We start from the raw sequence: 20,310 nt of genomic DNA, 5'->3' as shown, positions 1-20,310 counted from the left end.
TCACAACTCCTCAGGCACGCACATTAAATTGCTGCTGTTTATTTTAATTAAAACTCTGTTTTTTTCACGCGGCACTCAAAAATACCCTCCAAAGAACCGAACATTTCTCCCTAACCGCCACGAATCTTCTCAAACTGTTTCTGGGTTTTCTAATTAACCCACCTGGCAACAAAACCCATGTTTTATTTTTTTGAAATTCGTCTCTGTTTGGGAGAATCGAACGTTTAAAATATGACGTTTTTTAGCTGTTTACGGTTTTTTCCTGAGTTAATTCTTATGTTCTGCACTTTTGATGAATTGCTGCGTTCGGCTTTTTGGGAGAATAGGCTAAGACCAAGGCGCATATCCTTCATGAAGACTCAGCAAATGGATCTCAGTTATCTGCTTTCTAGTGTTGGACGACTAAAATGGAGTTTACCGCTTTGGATTCTGTTGATGGAGCAGATTACTAAGCCGTTGATCAGCGAATGGTTCTTCAATCAGATCACTGTGTTAAGAAGTGCAGGAGGTGAAGCCAAAGGCAGACAGGGCCTACACATGTCATCGAATGATATACCAGAAAATGGTCTTTTATTTGAACTTATCTTACTATTAACAGTGGCAGCACCAGCCATGGCCAAGCTACCAAAAGTCATTACTGGAGAATCAAAATCGATACTCATTCCCGACTAGGTATGGGGGACTGTAACTTAATTCCGTTTCCCATGCAACAGCCAACATTACTCTCTTATGCACAAGACACCTTGTCTGCAGATTTCATTAGAAAGACAGGGGATGGAATTTAGCTTTAGAGACTTGGAGTGTTATCTCCAAAAATGCATGATTTGATCTTAAAACAAGGAGCTCAACACCTGAAATAAATTTCAGCCTCTATAAAGAAATGCCGAGGCCCCATGGATTCTACAAGTTTGCATTCACTTCCTAATCATTTTAACATTCGATTCCCCTTTTTTTTTTCTCACATATACAGTGCATTTTTTTATGTTGCAGGCTTATTTCAGGTTAAAGCTTGATCAAGGAGGCAGATTTTTTTTTTTTTTTTTTTTTTATTGAAGCCATAATGAAAACTAGGAATGGAGATAGCCATAGATTGCTTTTCTCTTTCTTTTTTTTTCCTCTTCTCTGAAATTGTAAAATTTTTATAAAAAAGATTAATGATTTTCAATTTCAGGCAGCAAATATTTCAAGAAAAACATGTTAAAAACAAGACTTTGACTGAGGTCCTAGGCTGGTTTTTCATCGATCTGAGCTGGGTGACTAGGATAGGATCCATGTCGGGACAATTCTGGAGATGCCCATGTGGTCGGTTTTTTTATTAGATGCCTGTAACTTGTTAAACCTTGAAACAGCTGCGGGATTGTCAGATAGCTGCAGGATCAGGGCAGTTTCTGCAACTAAGTTGCAAAACCTTATTTGAACAAGATACAGTGTTTTGAAGACCACTACAAAGCATAACCAGACAATTTTGGACAATTTGAACCTATCAAAGCACTTGAGTTTTTTTTTTCATTTTTTTTTTTATTGAATCAATTGAAGTGATGAAGTTTATTTTGTCTCCTATATTTTTTTTTTTAACAATTCTTTTTCTGATCCTCCAGATCACACAGAGTGCAGGAGGAGAGCATACTCAAGAATTATTGTTTTGTATTTTTTTACTTAACAATCCTTTTTCTGATCCTCCAGATCACACAAAGTGCAAGAGGAGAGCATACTCAAGGATTATTAATTTTTTTCTAGATGTAAGAAATAAGGTCTCCTAATTACACTTCCCCGGCAACGGCGCCAAAATGTTTAGTCAATTTAATGTCTTAAATTGCTCTACATAAATTATCAATCCGGGTATCGTAAACTGATGAAGTGTGGTGCACTATATGTGCTTAGTTAACCTTTCTCTTACTTCGTTGTTTTATAGTTTATGTTCAACTCTTCCTAAAACTCTGCTTCAAACACATGTGCTGTGTAAAGCACGATTAAGAAGTAGTCAGAAATAAGTCCAAAAAGTAGTCAAGCTCTAAGGTGACAAGTAAGAAAAACCACTTTAAAGACCAGTTATAATGTTCAACTCTTCCTAAAACTCTGCTTCAAACACATGTGCTGTGTAAAGCACGATTAGGAAGTAGTTAGAAATAAGTCTAGAAAGTAATCAAACTTTTAAACTTGCAAAGAAGGAGCTTGAAAGAAATAACTTGAAATGAAACTGAAAGCAAAGAACTTGAAATGACTTGAAAGTAAATGACCACTTCCAATGGCACTAGACACCATTCATGCTGCTGCAAATAAAAGAAAAGAAAGTCACTTTTAAAACCAAAGATAAAGATTATCTCTCTCTAACTCGATGCTTCTAAGCACATGTACTGTGTAAAGCACGGATAGAAAGTAGCTTAAGTTGAATTAGAAAAGTGAGAAAAATCTGCTTTAAAGACTAATGATAATATTTTGCTCTTTCTAATTCTCTACTTCAGCCATATGTACTATGCAAAGTATGATTAGAAAGTAGTGAAAGATTAGTCTAAGAAGCACTTAAAACCAAAAATCTACTTTAAAGACTAGTAATAATATTTTGCTCTTTCTAACTCTCTACTTCAGCCATATGTACTATGCAAAGTATGGTTAGAAAGTAGTGAAAGAACAGTCTGAAAAGCACTCAAAGCCAACTGCAAGTTAGTGGTATTCTGATCCTTAAAAGATAACAGTTTATGATAAAAGATCATTCATGTGTTAGCAGAACTTTGAGAAATAAGATTAAAAATCAGCTATAAAAACAAAGGCAGCAGCTTGAACCTGTCAACTTCAAATACCATTAGTTTGTAAAGCAAATACATAAACATAAAAACAAATCCCGGGAGAAAATAAAATGCAATAATTCAAACTGTACAAGGCAGGGGCCCCCTTTCTACCTATGAAATCAAAGCAAACTTAAAATTGCATGAATGAAAATCTAATCTACCTTACATTCTACAAAGCAATATTTACAAAATGAAATCTAATCTACTTACATCCTAATATGCTCCATGACATCTACTTCACATCTCCTTCCATGTTGAGAACATCAAAGCTTTATTCAATTTCTTCAAAAGTGCAAAGTACAACAAAGCTCTCCAAAGAGAGACTAAAAGAGACTAAAAAGACTAACTAATGAAGGAGAGAGATCTCCTATTTATACAAAAAGATGAGAGCCATCTCATTAATGATAATCCATGAATATCTCCCTCTACCTCTAGAGTCCTAATCAAAATAGGAACTGATAAGACACATGTCTTTTAGAGTTACAATACAATTAGGAGATGTGACACATATCCTCATGATCCCATGATTCTTTTCAACCAAATTCGAATTTGGCCTTAGAGTGCCACATAAGGGTCTTCTAGAAGCCTCCTTTCAACCTACACATGTCAACAAACTCAACCCATTTGTTAGGTATAAGCATATGCACATTATTTTCTAATGTTTAACCACAAATTCACTTAAAAGGCTTAGAAATAATAAATATTGGAAAAACATAAAGGTAGCCCAATGATAATGAAAGTGGGATGAATGTCGTGACATAGTAGTGAAATGGAGGTGAAATGGAGGTGATATAATGGACATAATAGTGAAAGTGTAATGGAAATGAATGACATTTTCAAGACTCAACAGGTATTACCCTGATTCAATTGAAGAGTGAGATTTCCTACGCCTTTCACGGGATATTTTGAATTATCTCGAAGAACAATTTCCAGGTTGGTTTCCTTCTCTATCAGATTATAGAGAGCTTCTTTGTAACCAGTGAAGTGCCTTGAGGCACCACTATCAATAAGCCAATTTCCCAGCGAGTCCGAGGGAGCAGTAGTAGATAGAGCTGCTGGTAGATAACATTCATCTTGTTTATTGTTAACAGTGTTAGATTCAGACCTGGAATTTCTTGCCTTCTTGAATGGTTGTCCTCTTCCTTGATTTCCGGCACTTCTTTTACCTCTGCATTTGACCTGGCATTCCTTTGATTGCCTTGAGAGGGATTTTGATCATCGTCCCTATGTGAGTCCCTTTTATCAGGGCACTCCCTTGCATAGTAACCCGTTTTATTGCAATTCTAACAACGTCCTTTTCTTCCACCCTTTGGTCCAGCCTTTCCTTTGAATTTAGCCCCAGAATTGTTTCTTCTTTTAGTATGAGAAGAAAAGGCAGAGGGATGACCTTTAAGTATGGGCATTTCTTGATCTTCCATCCTCGTTTCTTCTTGAATGCATCTGGCCATTAATTCCTCAAATCCAGGAATTACGTTATTGTTGAGAAGAGTAATCCTGAATATATACCATTCAGATGGCAGTCCTCTAAGAGTTGTGAGTGACATTTCCCTGTCAGGAATTACTTCCCCAATAGGTAGGAGATTGTTCTTGATCTCGGTGATCCTTAAGAAATATGCTTGCATACTCTCATCTTTGCCCTTCTTAATTTCCTTCAGCTTATTTCTAAAAAACAAGACTTGATTTGCATCATTAACTTTAAATAAACTCACCAGTCTATCGTAGATTTCCTTGGAGGTGTTCAGCTCGGAAACATAGGCCACCAAGTGCTTGTCGATAGAGTCCCGGATGATCTTCCTTGCTTTGACTTCTCCCTTGGTCCATTTGTTCCTAGCAACAGCGGATGCATTTGATGGAGGCTCAACAATCCCGCCTCTCACATGGTCCAACACTTCTTGCTCTTCTAATGTTAGATCGAGAGAAATCTTCCATCCATGATAGTCAGACTTCTCATGGAGTTTGTCTTCAGCAGGGAAGTGCGTTGAGGACCCCAAGATTTTTTTTTAAGATAGCCTTGCCAACCTTCTCTTCAGTGATTGCTCTTGCTCTTGCTCTTGCTTGGGCTTTGTCTTCACCTCAACTCTGATACCATGTTAAATTATGGTATGTTCTATGCTTAGAGAAGTTTACCTATTTTTCTTTTTATTAGCCACAGATTAGGAATCACATATACATTAAGTAAAGTGTAGATAGAACATTAAATGATCAACAGAAAACAAGCCAAGACAAGAGACACAAGATGTGGCGGCTAGCCAGGGACAAACCCCAATGCGGGGAAACCCTTTGATCAAATCTTCTTTTATCTTCAATAGTTCAGCAAAGAGAAATAGTACAAAATCTGAATTCTGTAATTTTATATCAGCAGCAGCAAACCCTAGATCAGCAAAGTCAAACTTGGTCAAACTAGCTGAAGTTGACCTCTAAAATACTTGGTCGATTTCCGGTGAACTTGTCCTCGAACAGCCTGAAGAAACAACCCTTGAACAACCCCAATATTTCAGTCAATTTGCAGATTTTTGAAGTCAACTTGCAACCCTAAACTAGGGCAGTCAACACCGGTCAAACCAGAGGTCAGATCACCTCGATTTAGAGGCAACCACACCCAATCCACACTTCTGGAAGGTCAACGCTGGTCAAGAGATGACCTGCTGCCATAGCGTCCTTCTTTCTGCGTCTTCCTTGCCCTAGGACCTCTTACTTTCAGCCACACGTGTGAGAGTGATCCGGATCTTGGGGGGAGACCCCCAAGATCTAAAAGATTGAATTTCCATAAGAAAAATAAGGAGAATGCCCAATAAAAAAAAAAAACCACAAAGAAACTTTTATTTAAAATAGTAATGAAAATAAACCAGCTAGGGCGATGGTAGCTTATCTCTGAGAAGAGATGTGTGGCTACATGCCTCTGAACTGTAAAGGCTACATTGTGGCGGACAATCTGTCCTTTTACAAAATGTGACTTGTTACTTATAGTATTTTCCAGTTACAATACCATGGGTCAATTCCATGGGTGAATGAATACCATGGGTGGATTTTACAATACCACGAGCGGATGCCATTTACAATACCATGGGTAAATTCCATGGGTTGATGAATAATATGGGTGGATGAGTACCATGGGTTGATGCCATTTTCCATTCGGATCATTCCTCCCTCCTTAAGAAGCAATGGTCCCCATTGCGTAAAGTTCCCTCCTGCAAAGCCTTTGTTGAATATGAAGAGCCACTGAAGATAAGGGTTTTATGTGGTTAACCCAAAACCCTGATAAACGAAGATCCGAGGATAGAGATACCCTGTAATGCTTGTGACCAACTGTGATTCTGACAGTGTGCGGCCTAGCAAATGGACTTCGATGACAAGGATTTTATGCAGTTGACCCATAACCATGATGTTGGTTGCTGAAGAAGTAGCAGGTGCCTACATAGCCTGGCGTGGGAGGGCACGTCTCCAAATAACCCAAGCCGAATGCTGCTATGTTGAAACTGATGAATGTGAAGCAGGTGCCTACTAAAGTGGGGTGGGAGGGCACGTCTCCAATGGAAACCCACTCCGAATGCTGCTCCAGAATTAAAATGGACATAACTCGGCCAATATAACTCAAAATATTTATTATAACCTGTTTTTGGAAGCAGAAGGACCATTTTGCATCTTCCCATGTGATGGAAATCCTTATCTGGGCACTCTAAGATCTCAGATTCGTGCTGCAACAGTTTCGCCGTCACAAAAATTCTGATAAAATAGCTGATTTTAAATCAGCGATATCTCCCCATCCGAACTCCGATTCGACCCATTTTTTTTTTGAAATTGGGTGATTTTTCAAGAGGAATCCAGATCTGGTATTTGTTTTTATAAGTTTTGTACCAAATGTTTCAGATCTGATCTGCAAAGTCGCCGCCCAAAAAGAAATTCTTGCAAAAAAATTGAGACTAAAATATGCATGAAACCCTCATTCCCATGGAATCGTAACCTGCTCTAATACCACTGATCCGGATCTTGGGGGGAGGCCCCCAGGATATAAAAGATTGAAATGGATCTTGGGAGGAGAGACCGCCAAGATCTGAAAACTTGCAATGGATCTTGGGGGAAAGGACCCCAAGATCTGAAAACTTGAATTGCCAGAAGAAAAATAAGGAGAATGTCCAATAAACAAAACCACAAAGAAACTTCTTATTCAAACCCAAGTGGAAATAAACCAGTTAGGGCAATGGTAGCTTATCTCTGAGAAGAGATGTGTGGCTACATGCCTATGAACTGTAAAGGCTACATTGTGGCGGACAATCTATCCTTTTACAAAATGTGACTTGTTACTTATAGTATTTTCCAGTTACAATACCATGGGTCAATTCCATGGGTGAATGAATACCATGGGTGGATTTTACAATACCACGAGCGGATGCCATTTACAATACCATGGGTAAATTCCATGGGTTGATGAATAATATGGGTGGATGAGTACCATGGGTTGATGCCATTTTCCATTCGGATCAGAGAGAGAGAGGCTCCTTTTATGCGTAGGAGAGAGAGAGAGAAGATGAGTGAATTGAATTGTCCAAATAAGGAAAATGCTCCTTGTATTTATATGTAAACGTTGAGGTTGAATAGACATGACTGTTGGGCTTCTGAGCCTACATAGGAGTCCCTTGTAGGCCACGCTGCTAGTTTGAGTGGTAACAAGCACATAGCGAACATGTTTTTTTTTCATAGATCTTTGATGGAAAAAAGACAATGACAACATTTATGGCGATTCCTGAAACTTCCTAAGTAGAATGTGAAGAAACTAGCCACATACCAGAATTCTTCTCAGAAAATACCCAATTATAAAAAAGAGAATATTCTAAAATGGAGTTAGGGAAGTGGAGTTATTCTTGCTTTAAAATTAGCCTTTTTTTTGTTTTTTGTTTTTTTGGTCCCAATAATGGCCATGATTTTTGTAGATTGGATATCTTTTGATATAGTGCATAGATTTTAGTCAAACTTGTGCTATTTTGTAATATTCTAGGGCAATTTTCCACTATGGTTTCTGCAACTTTCTTCTTCAGATAATACTGTTATTATATCCTTTCACTGGAATGGTGCAATAATGTGATAATAAAACAGGGAAAGAGTTCAAATAATTTAAAAGTGCAATAATCCCATATATAATATAATTCATGCCATAAACTGTTATGGACTGTGGACCCAATGCAACAATGGGATGTCACTTCAATAATAAACCATACTAAGTTGAGAATACCAAATTAATTAGAAAGAAATACATTCAATGCACGAACCCAAAAAATTAAATTGCACTTGAATATTGTCACTTAAATATTCGGGCTTTGCTCAGAAGTTGTATCGCAAAATATTTTAGACCCCTTCAAAATGCAGACTCATCACTAGAATGGACTCCAACTCTTGATGCATCACTTATGAGACTTCGACTTGGCACGATCTGAGAGCGGATAGTATCGACAACTCATTAATTCGCTGTAATTTTCAAATACAAACCATGTGTCTGTTGCTTGTAGCTTCCATTAGGAGGGTCGAACACCAAGGAATACTTTGTGGCCTGTGTAATAAACTTTGCTTTCAGTGCGTCTAAACTGGAACTTACACGACTAATTTGCACATTGAGTAGGAATCCTCCACGCTTTAGGTCTCAGCTGGAGCCACCTACTTCAAGCACCTTCATTCCAGAATCCTGGTCACTCCAAGAAATTCACGATAGACAGACGAAATTGTTCCCAAACAAGGGTTTGATCTTGTAAGATCTTAGAAAGATCGAATTTATTCTTGTAGAGAGATCTTCTTGAGAACTCCTCAATTCAATATCGCTTCTAGATTTCTCCCACAGATCATTGCCAAGGTAGAAGGGGGAAATTTCGCCGTTCCTTAGACAGATTCCTATGTCAAAGAAGTTTGCTGTCACAGAGAGTATGAACTTTGGTTCTTCCTTTAGGAGAGATTTAACATAACTTCGCTATCATTATGGATTCTAAAGTATCTTTGTTGTCTTCCCAATTGGTCACTTGTACCCAATGAAATGCCTTAACCAACAAAGATTCGCTAGCCTTTGATAGAAATCCTATGCCCAAAGACCAATACCCAACCAAATCTGTTGCCCAGCCAGAGAACCCTTGTGCCCAACAAAGAAACAACTAGAGGATGTCAACTAGGGTGGAATCTTTCACCACTGAAATTGACAAGAGAGAGAAGGGGTCTAAAACCATCAGAGCTAATGTTCAAGAACAAATGAATTGATCCACACTTGATGCTCCAAAATGAATTCAATCCTCTTCTATTTATAGATTTTATTGAGGGGTTTCATCTTCTTAAACAATTGAGTAAATCTTACTTACAACCCAAATCCTGGGTTTTTTTTCCCACCTGCCCCAAAACTTGCCCAGTAATGGGTATTTTGGGGGTTTTCTCGTATTTGGTGGACTATAGCCTACGGGGATGGATAGGCTAATGAGTCCCTTTCGTCCTCAATTCGTAGAGGACATTACATATTTAATACAAAGAAGCTTTGTGGTTTTATAAATGGAATTGTAATAGCAAATCTAAGACTATAGTAGAAGTTAAGATCATTTTACATTTTCAACCTCAAACTCTAACTACATAAAAGAGTTCCGTTGAAAATTAAGTGATTTTATTTCAAACCTTGGCTTTCATTGCAAGCAAGGGATATACTACAACAGAAGTTAATGGTCAATGTATTGTGTTAAATTATTTTATACTAGATTTGATTTACTTTGCTTCAACACTATATTAAAAACCTAGAAAATATTTATCTCAAATATTTCTGAAATTGTTGATAAAATAAACACATTGGTATTAACTCAGAAAATAAAATGCAATGGAAATAAAATGGAGAGACCAATCATGCTACAACAACAAATTTGCACCCAACACAATCTTCCTCCATATTATTTAACTCTGGAAAATTCTGGGTTAGACCTGTTAGCCCCCAAAATGGGTAACCCTATAGAAGAAAAAAATTCTCCTACATTGGACAGCTAGCCAGCCAACAACCCTGGATATTCACTTATTGATGATGATATGCCATATGCCTCCCACCATCTACATCACCATGTAGCACACCATTCAACATTATCTCCTGGATGAAGGTGGTCTTCTGTTGAAAAGATACTTTGATCATTTTGCAATTGGGTGCTTATACTTGTTTGTTTTGGGCATTTAGTATCGATAAATAGGCGATCTAGAAGATTGATCAATCTTGAATGTAAGTTTGTTCCCTCACCTTACTAGGGGGTTAATGTTTAGCCCTAGTCTAGTGGGACCTCCCTTGAGGGCTTAAGGTTATAGGAGGGGCACTACTTGGAAAGTTTGGATTGAAATACCATGTTTATTTTCTCTTGCATCATACTTGACACTTTCCATTACCACATTACGAGTCCCTTATATCACTTCCATTATTCAGGTCTAACTTGTCATTGGTTCATTGGGATGTGGCACCTACTTATCCACATCCTTGAGAAGGCCCAGGAAACTTTGCCCTGGAGGTTGATGCAACTAAAAGAATGAAAAGCATATTATGGCCACAATGAAAGAAAAGGAAGGAAATCGAAATGCAAAAGATGTCTGGAACATAAATTTGTGCGTAGGAAAAAGTCAAGCTTGAGCTCTACCCTCCTTATTAGCCATCACCCTATTTTTGAGCACTTGATGCTCCATTACATCAAAGGAACTCTTGCATGTCCCAACCTTGACGAGCGATAAATTGCCTCATCTTAAGGGGTAAAACTATATGCTACATCACAGAGAGAAAGCTCTAACCCTTGAGCTATGCACGGTAATACAAAGCATTATCAGGAAGAAGTAAAAGGTGTACTAGAGGGGTGGAAAAAATAGGCCAAGCAGGGTAACTCATGCCTTCATGATTGCTCTCTCCATTTTCATCTATACACTCAGGATGTCGACTCCCCATTAGCTGATCCGCTTGACCATAGCACTTGGCCATGAAGCCTTTTCCTCCTTTATTGCCACTCACTTACTCTAATACCTAATGATTAAGGGGTCAACTTTGGAAATGCCGCTTCTGCTTAGGGGTTGGAAACACCTAATAGGGATGACCATTAACCACATTTATCAAGGTAGGGAACACTTTTATGGGACTTGGTCTAGTTAGATATCAAAAGGTGATCCGAGTTTGGAATATTAATTGTAGAAACTTTGTGTAGACCCTCCTTGGTTCCAAGTTTAGTGATTCCTCGTCAAGTTTAATTCTCAACACACATTTATTACGCTGTTGTCATAAACATGAACAATTTAAAAAATTGAAACATATAGAATCTACTTCTACTTTTCATTTTGCTGAGATGAAATACAAGCATTCAGACAAAAAATTGACACAATTGTTTTTGGTCAAATGAACTTGGAAAAAATCCTACGGGAAGTCCGTGTCTCTGTTGCCTTGAAAATCGTGCCTGCCTTGCCTCGATTTTTGTATACTCCTTTGCTTAGAACAATGTGCAATCTGTTATACCAATCGATTGTGAAAATTCCTAAACCAAAATGGCAAAATCCCTACTGCAGCAACTGACGATATTTCTCCTACTTGTTAGATGAACAAGTTATTTGCAGTTTCCTACGGCAAATATTGAAATACATACACTGCAACCTTCACTTAATTAATTTATATTCTGAAACAAGAGATGAGCAAGAAAGAAAATAGAACACAATAACACCATTATTTTTGGACAAATGTCCCCGGAAAAACCCAATGCGGGAAAACCGGTTCAACAGTTCTAAGGGCTTATTATTATTAAGTAGTAGCAAATTCTGAATACATCTCTGAATACCTCAAGGGTTATTCAGTTATAGAAGAGAAATACTGGCAAAAATATTTGTGAGATTACCTCACACAATCATTGAGAAAAATCATGGCTGATCCGGACACTGGATGAGGTGCCTTTGACAGGCCCTGCGCTGCCCTCAAGCAGCCCCTGCGTCAACCCCTCTAGGGACTGCATCAACGAGCCAACTGATCGATTTGCTGCCTGGAGTCACTGCTCTTAGCCTCTCGGTCTCACACCACGGCTCCCGGCTTCTGAAACTGACTTTGCTGCAAAATTTCGGACTCTCTCTCTCCCTCTGCATGGCCCTGCGTCAGCCTCTGCGTGAGAGCTGCTGGATCACCCTCTGCCTCTCTCTGCTGATGATTCTCCGGTTGAGAAAATCTCTCTCTTCGGATGATATCCTTGCCTCTCAACTACAAGAAATCTACTCGATCAGAATTTCCTCCTGAGAACTTCTCACTTCAGAAATTCGATCTCTTGATCTCTCGGTGTGTTCTTCAAGTGCCCATCAAGCTTCCTCTTATAATCCTCTCGTTGATCAGTCAACGACCCAGATTAGATTCTAATCAATGGCTAGGATCATATTGACTTGATCTCCGCCTTCTTCTAGAAGTTTCACCCCCAATTTATATTAATACCCTTTAGTTATGTTAATTTCTTAAGCTTAAGATAGAGTCCTATTAAAAATAATTAATTATTTTAATAAAACTGTCTCCCGGTGGAATTTCCCAAAATGATTTCTGGGTATTGGAGAATGCGTGTGTCTAAGCCTCCCTACAAATTTTAAGGATTAGAGCACATCCGATGCTACCCCAAATCAACATCAATAACATCTAATGCTGTATGAATCTTCTTGAAACTTGTGCCCAACTACAAACTACAATTAATGCAGTAGAAATCCCCTTCAATTTTGTGCCCATCTCCTCGAAGTTTGTGTTGTTCTCTTGCTGTTTGGCCTAAGCATCTAATGCACCACACCCTCCAAAATTTCTATGATGAACTGACTATACAATTGCTAAGTTATGTGCTTCGATTGCCTTGTGGACATAGAATGGACAACTGAAGATGCACACATGGCTCACATCTGGTTTCACTTCTGTAAACATCTCCTTAGGAGTTAGGTCCTGCAATTTCTTGTGAGGACTCCTGTTCTGCACATATACAACTGTATTGCATGCCTCTGCCCACAAAAGCATAGGCAATCCTTGATCATAAATCATTGGCCTCTTTGCCTCCATTATGGTCCTGTTTTTCCTCTTAGCAACCCCATTCTGTTGAGGTTGTAAGGTACTATGAGCTCCTCCTTAATCCCTGTTGCCTTGCAAAAATCCCGGAGCTCCTTGGAGGTATACTTGCCCCATTATTTGATCTCGACACCTTAATATTATTCCCAATCTGGTTCTCAGCAAGAGCTTTGAAATCCTCAAACTAATCGAAGACCTCATCCTTGGTCTTCAAGAAGTAGATGCAATTTTTTCTGGAAGAGTCATCTATGAATGTTGTAAAGTACAAAGACACTTTGATCGATGTCACAGACATAGGACTACAAAATTACAAATGTCAGAGTGCACCAAGTCTAGCACCCCCTTAGCCCTAGTCTCATTGTGATGAGACACAACATTGGCCTTCTTTCCAAGCGCACACCCTTTACACACTCCATCCTGCCCCACCTTGATCTCTGGACACCCTTTAACCATTCTTTGCAACATAGGGAGATCTTTGTAGTGTAGGTGTGCTATCCTCCTATGCCATATCTCACTCTAGTTGTCACTCTCATGTATGAGAGCTTCACTGGCTATCTTCTCAATAGATAGAGATCCTTCTCCATTCTCCCAATCACTCGCTTCTTGTTGGGACCATTTCCTTTTAGCCCAACAACCATGTCACCTCCAGTAAAGCTGACTTCTAGTCCTCTGTCTTCTATGGCCGAACTAAAAGGAGATTCTTCTCTAGACCTAGTATGTACAATACTCTGTTCACCTCCACGATACCACCTAAGTCCATCTTATACTCAATATTGCTATTGCCTTCTACTGCATACTTGTCCTTATCACCAAGCTCTACATGTGTATCCCTAGGCTCCCCGGTCATATCGGTGAAGTCGTCTCGAGATTTTGTCATGCGACGAGATGCTCCACTATCCACAAGCCAGACACCTCTTGTGATGGTTCCAGAAAGGTATGACACCAAGGCAAAGTTTTTCTTGAACTTTTTAGCGATCTCATCCATCTATGTAGTGATTGTTGTAGCGGTGTTTCCCTTGCCCTTCTTGTTAGGACACTGACTGGCAAGATGCCTGAGCTTGTGAAATGCAAAGAATTTGACTTTTCTCATGTCCTCCTTTTTATTCTGTGAAGGTCCTCCTCCACTCTAGTTTTGTTTGGCCTTCCCTTTGCCTTTTTTCGCTTGTGTAGCAAGAGCAAGCTCATCTTTCTCTTCAATACCCTTTCACTGCCCTCCAGTCAGTGAGTTATCCCAGATCTCTTTCTGGATGAAGTCAGCCCACAACTGACTCTAATTAGTAAGTTGTTGCCTAACAAGGATCCCATCCACAAAGGTGGTCCAATGCTTAACGCAACCCTTAGGAGAAACTTTCACTAGCTCTGAATCAATCACAACTTCCCCAATAACTGCAAGCTCACCATGGGCCTGTTGGATCCTCGTGAGGTAAGGTGTTATGGTCTCAAATCTATTCATCCTGAGGTTGTTTAATTTCTCCCATAGCACCATTTTCTTGTTCTCATTTGTGCTCTGATAAAGACCAGTCAGAGCTACCCACGTCGAATGTCCAATATACTTACTTGATATTTGAGGAATCATGTGATCCCTCTCACCATCCAAAATTATACACCTTGATTTCATATCTTTGAGATTATGCCCCATTGCAAGTTTTGGATTTGAAGAAACCTGAATGTCTATGTTCACAAGATCCCACGAACCATTCATATTCAGAATTATGGTAATTTTCTCCTTCCAGGGACTTAAATTAGCAACCCCATCCAACTTGTCTTCATATCACAAACTACTCAGTGATGACATCTTCACAAATCGACCACTACCACAAAATCCAACTGCAAAATTTTAAAATAATTTTGTTGACGTAAAAAAGAGAAACTCACTACTGCAAACTCTAGTGATTTCAGATCCGTCTCTTAGAGTTATCGAGAAAGCTTTGATAGCATGTTAAATCTCCTAATACTAGCCCCTCACAACAATTATTTATTCCCAACAATTTATTTAATCAACAAAATAAATCTTGAATTACCGAAAAATAAAATCACATTTAGAAATATATGCGGCAGAAATACGTCGAAGAGGTCAATCACACATTGCAATAGAAATAATTCACCAGCAACAATTCTCCGTCATTCATTAATCTAGAAAATCAGGGTTTCAAACCACAGAGAATTTACAAAGAAACAATACAATGATTGGAACCTACAACTCGACCCCACTGGGATAATTTGGCCGAAAGAAAATCGGCCAACTGGAAATCGACCTTTGAAGGAATTCGGTCTGAAGAATATTGGCCCACTTCTCACCAGAACATCAACCTCTGCACCTAGCTCTCACTTGACCTCTGCGCACTCACAACTTGGCCCTAGCAAATCGACCTCCCCAACAATTGTTCCTCCTTCTCACTTCAACAATTCGGCCTGTCCAATTACTAGCAAAATGGCCTCTTGGAAACACCCTGGACTTATCCCTGTTTTCTTCTTCCTTCTCTTTAGTCGAAGTGAGCCTCATGCTCTAGAGAATTTGCTCTCTCCTTCTTGAGAAAATCAATTTCCCAAAAAATGTTTTAACCTCCTCTCTCTCTTGTGTTCTTGTGTCTTTACCTATTTGCTAGGCTTCTTTTATAATCTTCATTAAGCCGAAATCCCTAACCCTAATCTCACTTCTAGAAGATCTTGGAGATCAATGGTTGGGATTATTTCTAAGTCACTTAAATAATTAAACTATTTATCCTTAGAAAATGACTTCATAGTCCACAATAATTAATTGACTTTAATTATTGTACTTTTCCTAAGTTAGACTTAGGAAAGAAGACATAAATCACTTACTCCACCAAGCAAACACCTAAAGAGGCAATAAATCATCTTCCACATGCTAAGACACCAAGCCTATGTAGAAGACCTTCTGAAGCTACCACAAGCTTCAACAATTAATTATGGACTGCCAGGCTACCTTCTAAGCACCATATTACAAGGGACCTTTAGGAAGATAAGATAAGATAATTTTATTAATGATCTTCCACATGCTATGATGCCAAGCCTATGTAGAAGACCTTCTGAAGCTACCACAAGCTTCAACAATTAATTATGGACCGCCAGGCTACCTTCTAAGCACCATATTACAAGGGACCTTTAAGAAGATAAGATAACATAATTTTATTAATGTCTGACAAATGATCACGAAAATATGTCAAGATTCAATGGGAATAAAGGAGAACATTAGTATAGATACAAAAATTGGAGTACAAAACCAATTCCTATGTCAATATTGAAAGCGAAAAGATAAAGAACTAAGTATCTAGCTAAGAAAAGATATAAAGGTGCAAGTAGAAGAAATTATTGGTGCCAAACAGAGGAGAGTATGTCAAGGTTTGCTGGAGCTAGAGCTGGCTGCTTAGGACAAATGAGAGGACTGTGATATAGGCTGCTCATTGGAATCATATATAACTTTGAAGGGGCCCATTCGTTGGCAGAGGATATCTTCTGGAAGTTGCTGGGGCTAAGAGGGGCTGGTTGTATGATCCTGGGTGGAGCATAGGGAACGAGGAAGCCCAGATCTGCTTACACCCAAGTCAACCTTTTAACCACCACATTAATAACAGATCAGCAGGGCCTTCAGATTGTGAGGTCCCCATGATATTCTTGTTGCAGAATAGAAATTATGTTGGAAAAGTTCCCACAGAAACAGAATTATTGTAGGGATTTCACAATTTTATATTTAATTGGTTTTGAACCAGAATGAGCAAAATTGTAGGGTCAGCAGAATTTCTGCCTGGAATTTTCCAAAAAACATGGAATAGTTCTAGAAATTCTTCTGGTTTGGGAAATCTTACAAATTTAAGGGGGAAGCACATTAGTTACCTGTAAATGTCGGGCTGTTACTCATATAGCAGAAGTTGCTTGAGGTCTTGGTTGTGTTGAGAGTTTAAGGTGGAATTTTGGATGGTAGAAGCTCCAAGAATGACCTGCATTGCAGAGGCCTAACGTGGCCTAATCATTAGGATCTAATACCAATTGACATGTGCACAGGTGAACAACAATGAAATGCTCACACATGAAGCAAAGCGCATGAAATAAATTGCCGAACTGTACACCATATATTTCATCAGATATAATAAGAGCACAAAATTTGGTCAGTGGGAGTTAGGGGGAATGGCAAGCAAGAGAGGTGAGATTTACTGTCACAATATTCTCCTATAGTAGGATTTACAAATTCAAATTATGTACCTTTTGACCTAACGAATTCTAATCTAATTAATAATCACTTGTCTGAAGTTCTCCAATTGAGGCTGAACTATAATTCTTATGTAGGAATTCCTTTTGTGCACAGTGGGATAGGAAACAGCAAGGAAGAGTGAACTAATGAGAGAAGGGCACCTTAGATCCCTAGTATAGCTTTCTAAGCGTAGTCATTCATCTTCTAGCTGATTGTCATATTAGAACTGGAGCTAGGAAGCATGGCCTCTGCAGCTCTGCTGCATTTTGAGATCATTTCTTTCATTCTCAGTTCAGAGTGGTCCCAGATGTTGCCAGTAGTGATAATGATGGACTTTTTCTCACTGTTTACTAATTTCGTTGTATTTTTCAATATATCACTTAATTACCTGACCTGTAACATATTCTATTTACTTCACTACTATAGGGATTCATGTAGATTTTTAATCAGTGGTTATTGTTCACATCATACCAGAGGAATTACGTTCAACTCATATGTCCTCTTTCACTTGAAATTGGATGCAGATTGGAAGGTCTTACGTAGTTTCCAAATTGAAGGACTATCCTCAGTTTCAAGCAGTTGCTATAGCAGTTCAACGATCTGGTTTCAAGGTTCAATCTCTGTGTGTGTATGCACTTTCTATTTATGCATATGCAGGATTGTTAATCTTGCTGATCATTACCTCATAAAAGCATTTTGGTAAAGATTTGATTTTGATTCTAGAACTAGATAAAATTGCCTTTCTATGTTATTTGAGCGATGCAGATAATTCTCTTGAAACTCCATCATAACAATACTATTCTTAGGAACATCAAAGGCTCCATTGGGGTTGAACTTAAATGACAAATTGACCTTTTTGTACAGTTAAGAAAATGACAACTTGTGATGTTTGAGCTTTGAATTCCCTGATAACTCTTCTTGTCATGTAATAATAATGTTTTACTAATTTCGTAAAACAGTCTTAAAAATATTTTTACTGGAAATTGAACAAAAATCACTAAGATACAATAATCATGAAGAAATACTGGCTTCACATTTTAGTATTTTTAGGGCATTTATGTTCCAGCACTGAATTTTCCATGGCCAAACTGTGTTATCAACTTAACAGGAATATGATCTATTAACTATACAACAGATCCAGGCTCCAAACCTCTCGAAAGCAGATTATTATCAGAAGCCTTTCTTGAAAATGTTAGATGCTCAAATATAACAGACTAGCTGAGTGAATATTATTGATGCAAACCTGTATATGAAATGCTTGAACAAACAAGTACAATTCTTCTTCAGGTAATTGTCCCTGCAGATTGCAATTTTAAAAGCATGTATCTTTGTAAGAATTCGAAACTATCATTTGAGATGCTGGACAAACACATAGTGCTCACTGAATGATTTTTTATTTTAATTTTTGATGCCCTGCATAATATGTAATGTGGAAATAGTAAAATGTATAGTGTTATGGATTGATCAAGTGCACGGTGTTGAGAAATACATAGAGCAGCAATTAGGGTGATTTCTCTTTAATTGATAATTGCTTGTGAAGATATATTGATTTCTCATTACTTTTATTATGTTCCTTTCATCAAACAATTACCAAAACCATAAACCATGAAGATCACAAAAAGACAGTGAACACAAGATATAGGCTCCAAGCCAGGGAAAAACCCCACGAGGGGAAAAATTAGTCAAATCTTCTCTTCTTATAGAATCAGATCAAAGTGAGAAATCCAAGACCCAAACACCAAGACCAAGACCTCCCACAAGACCCAAGTCATCCCTCCTTCCAAGCTCTTTCAACAAGTCAAAGTCAACTCAAATCAACAATAGTCAAAGCCTTCCAAACTTGCTCAAACTTCAGATTTTTGGCCCCTGCAATTAGGTCTGCAATTTTCGGCCCCTGCAATTTCTGAAATTCTCGCACGTGTGGCAGATTCTAGGGCAGATTCTTCACATGTGTGGGAGATTACTTGCTTCTTTGATCTTTGCTCTCTCGGTTGACTTTTTCGCTGGTATTTCTCTCTCTTCTTGGCACAAAAATCGAAAATGCTTGCTTGTCTTTAAATGAGGTCAAATTGTCCTCTATTTATACACATCCAGGAGGTTGAATGGGTCCATTCCAGGGCTGACTTGGTCTTGTGGGGACAAAATATTTGGACTTGACTCTAGTACAATAGTTTGACTTATAACAAATATTCTTTTGACCCAAAGAACCCTAGAAGCATGAAGAACATGCTTTACCTTAATAACAATGCGAGTTGAGCATGAAACCCATGCTTGAATGTAATAATTCTTTTTCTTCTTTTGCTTTTTACATGAAATACATAATGATACAAATTCTGAAGACCGAAACTAGTTACATTTTCCAATAGAGGGTTGCATCTTGATGTAACTGTTGTAAAAGGGCATAAAACCTTTTAATTTTTCTTTGAAACTAGCACTCAACAATTCATAAACCTAGGAGATTGCAGATCTAGTGATTGAAAGCACAACTAAGTTCTTAACTTAATTAGCGGAAACAAAATTTCACATAACCAATCTCAATCACAATGACCTAGATAGATTTTGCCCAATCAGAGGTTCTTCATTAAAATATGAACTTACTTGGGCTCTTGTCCTGGGATAATTGCCCATATGAGAAAATTACAGATATACAATGCTTTGGATGTGATTCAACAGATCAAGCCCTAGATCGATTCTCAGCTGATTTGGATCTCCAATGGTCCCCTTTTGCACTTGCTTGCACTCGGCACACCAGAATTTAATTCCTTCAACACTCCTCATTGAGATGCCTCTCTCAATGTCTTGTGCTGCTATATGGTGTGTCGTCTCCTCTCCTTAGTCTTGCTTTTATAACTTTACACTGAGCTAAATCCCTAACCCTAATTTCTAAAGTGATTGAGATTAAAACATAATCATTAAAATCTTTTCCTAAGTTTACTTTAGCTCAATTAGCCAACATAATAATTATGTGCTTTTCCTAAGTTAAAAACTTAGTCTAAGTTACATTAGCAACTTGCTCACACTTAAGCAAGTGTGCCTAAGAAGATCCGTGGGTGACTTCATGCCTAGACAATAAGGCTTGTGCAAAAGTACCTACCTGAGCTACAAACATCAACAAAACTACTACCAAAAAGCCCATTAAGGATTATCCATGGCTCATTACATCAAGTGGCAAGCCTATATGAGCTTTTGTTAGAGTGCTGGTCATGCAAAATAAGGACGGAGAAGACAAATAAAGAGAAAGAATATCATATTTGGTCCTATAGGATCAAAAAGAACTA

General features: G+C 38.3%; 1 protein-coding gene across 1 annotated transcript in view; it reads left to right on the top strand.

The window, feature by feature from the left end:
* Window positions 1-20,310, top strand: part of LOC149179379 (uncharacterized) — a 180,538-nt gene that overhangs the window by 38,203 nt on the left and 122,025 nt on the right. Inside the window, exon 3 of the mRNA XM_089422449.1 lies at window positions 17,557-17,643. Within this exon, the coding sequence (XP_089278575.1) occupies window positions 17,557-17,643 (87 nt within the window). The remainder of the gene's footprint in view (window positions 1-17,556; window positions 17,644-20,310) is intronic.

Source organism: Pinus tabuliformis, chromosome 4_1 (genome assembly GCF_031772625.1).
Source record: "Pinus tabuliformis cultivar Carrire ecotype Pingquan chromosome 4_1, CPIR1, whole genome shotgun sequence".
NCBI lineage: Eukaryota > Viridiplantae > Streptophyta > Pinopsida > Pinales > Pinaceae > Pinus > Pinus tabuliformis.
This window is presented reverse-complemented; position numbering and strand designations above follow the sequence as displayed.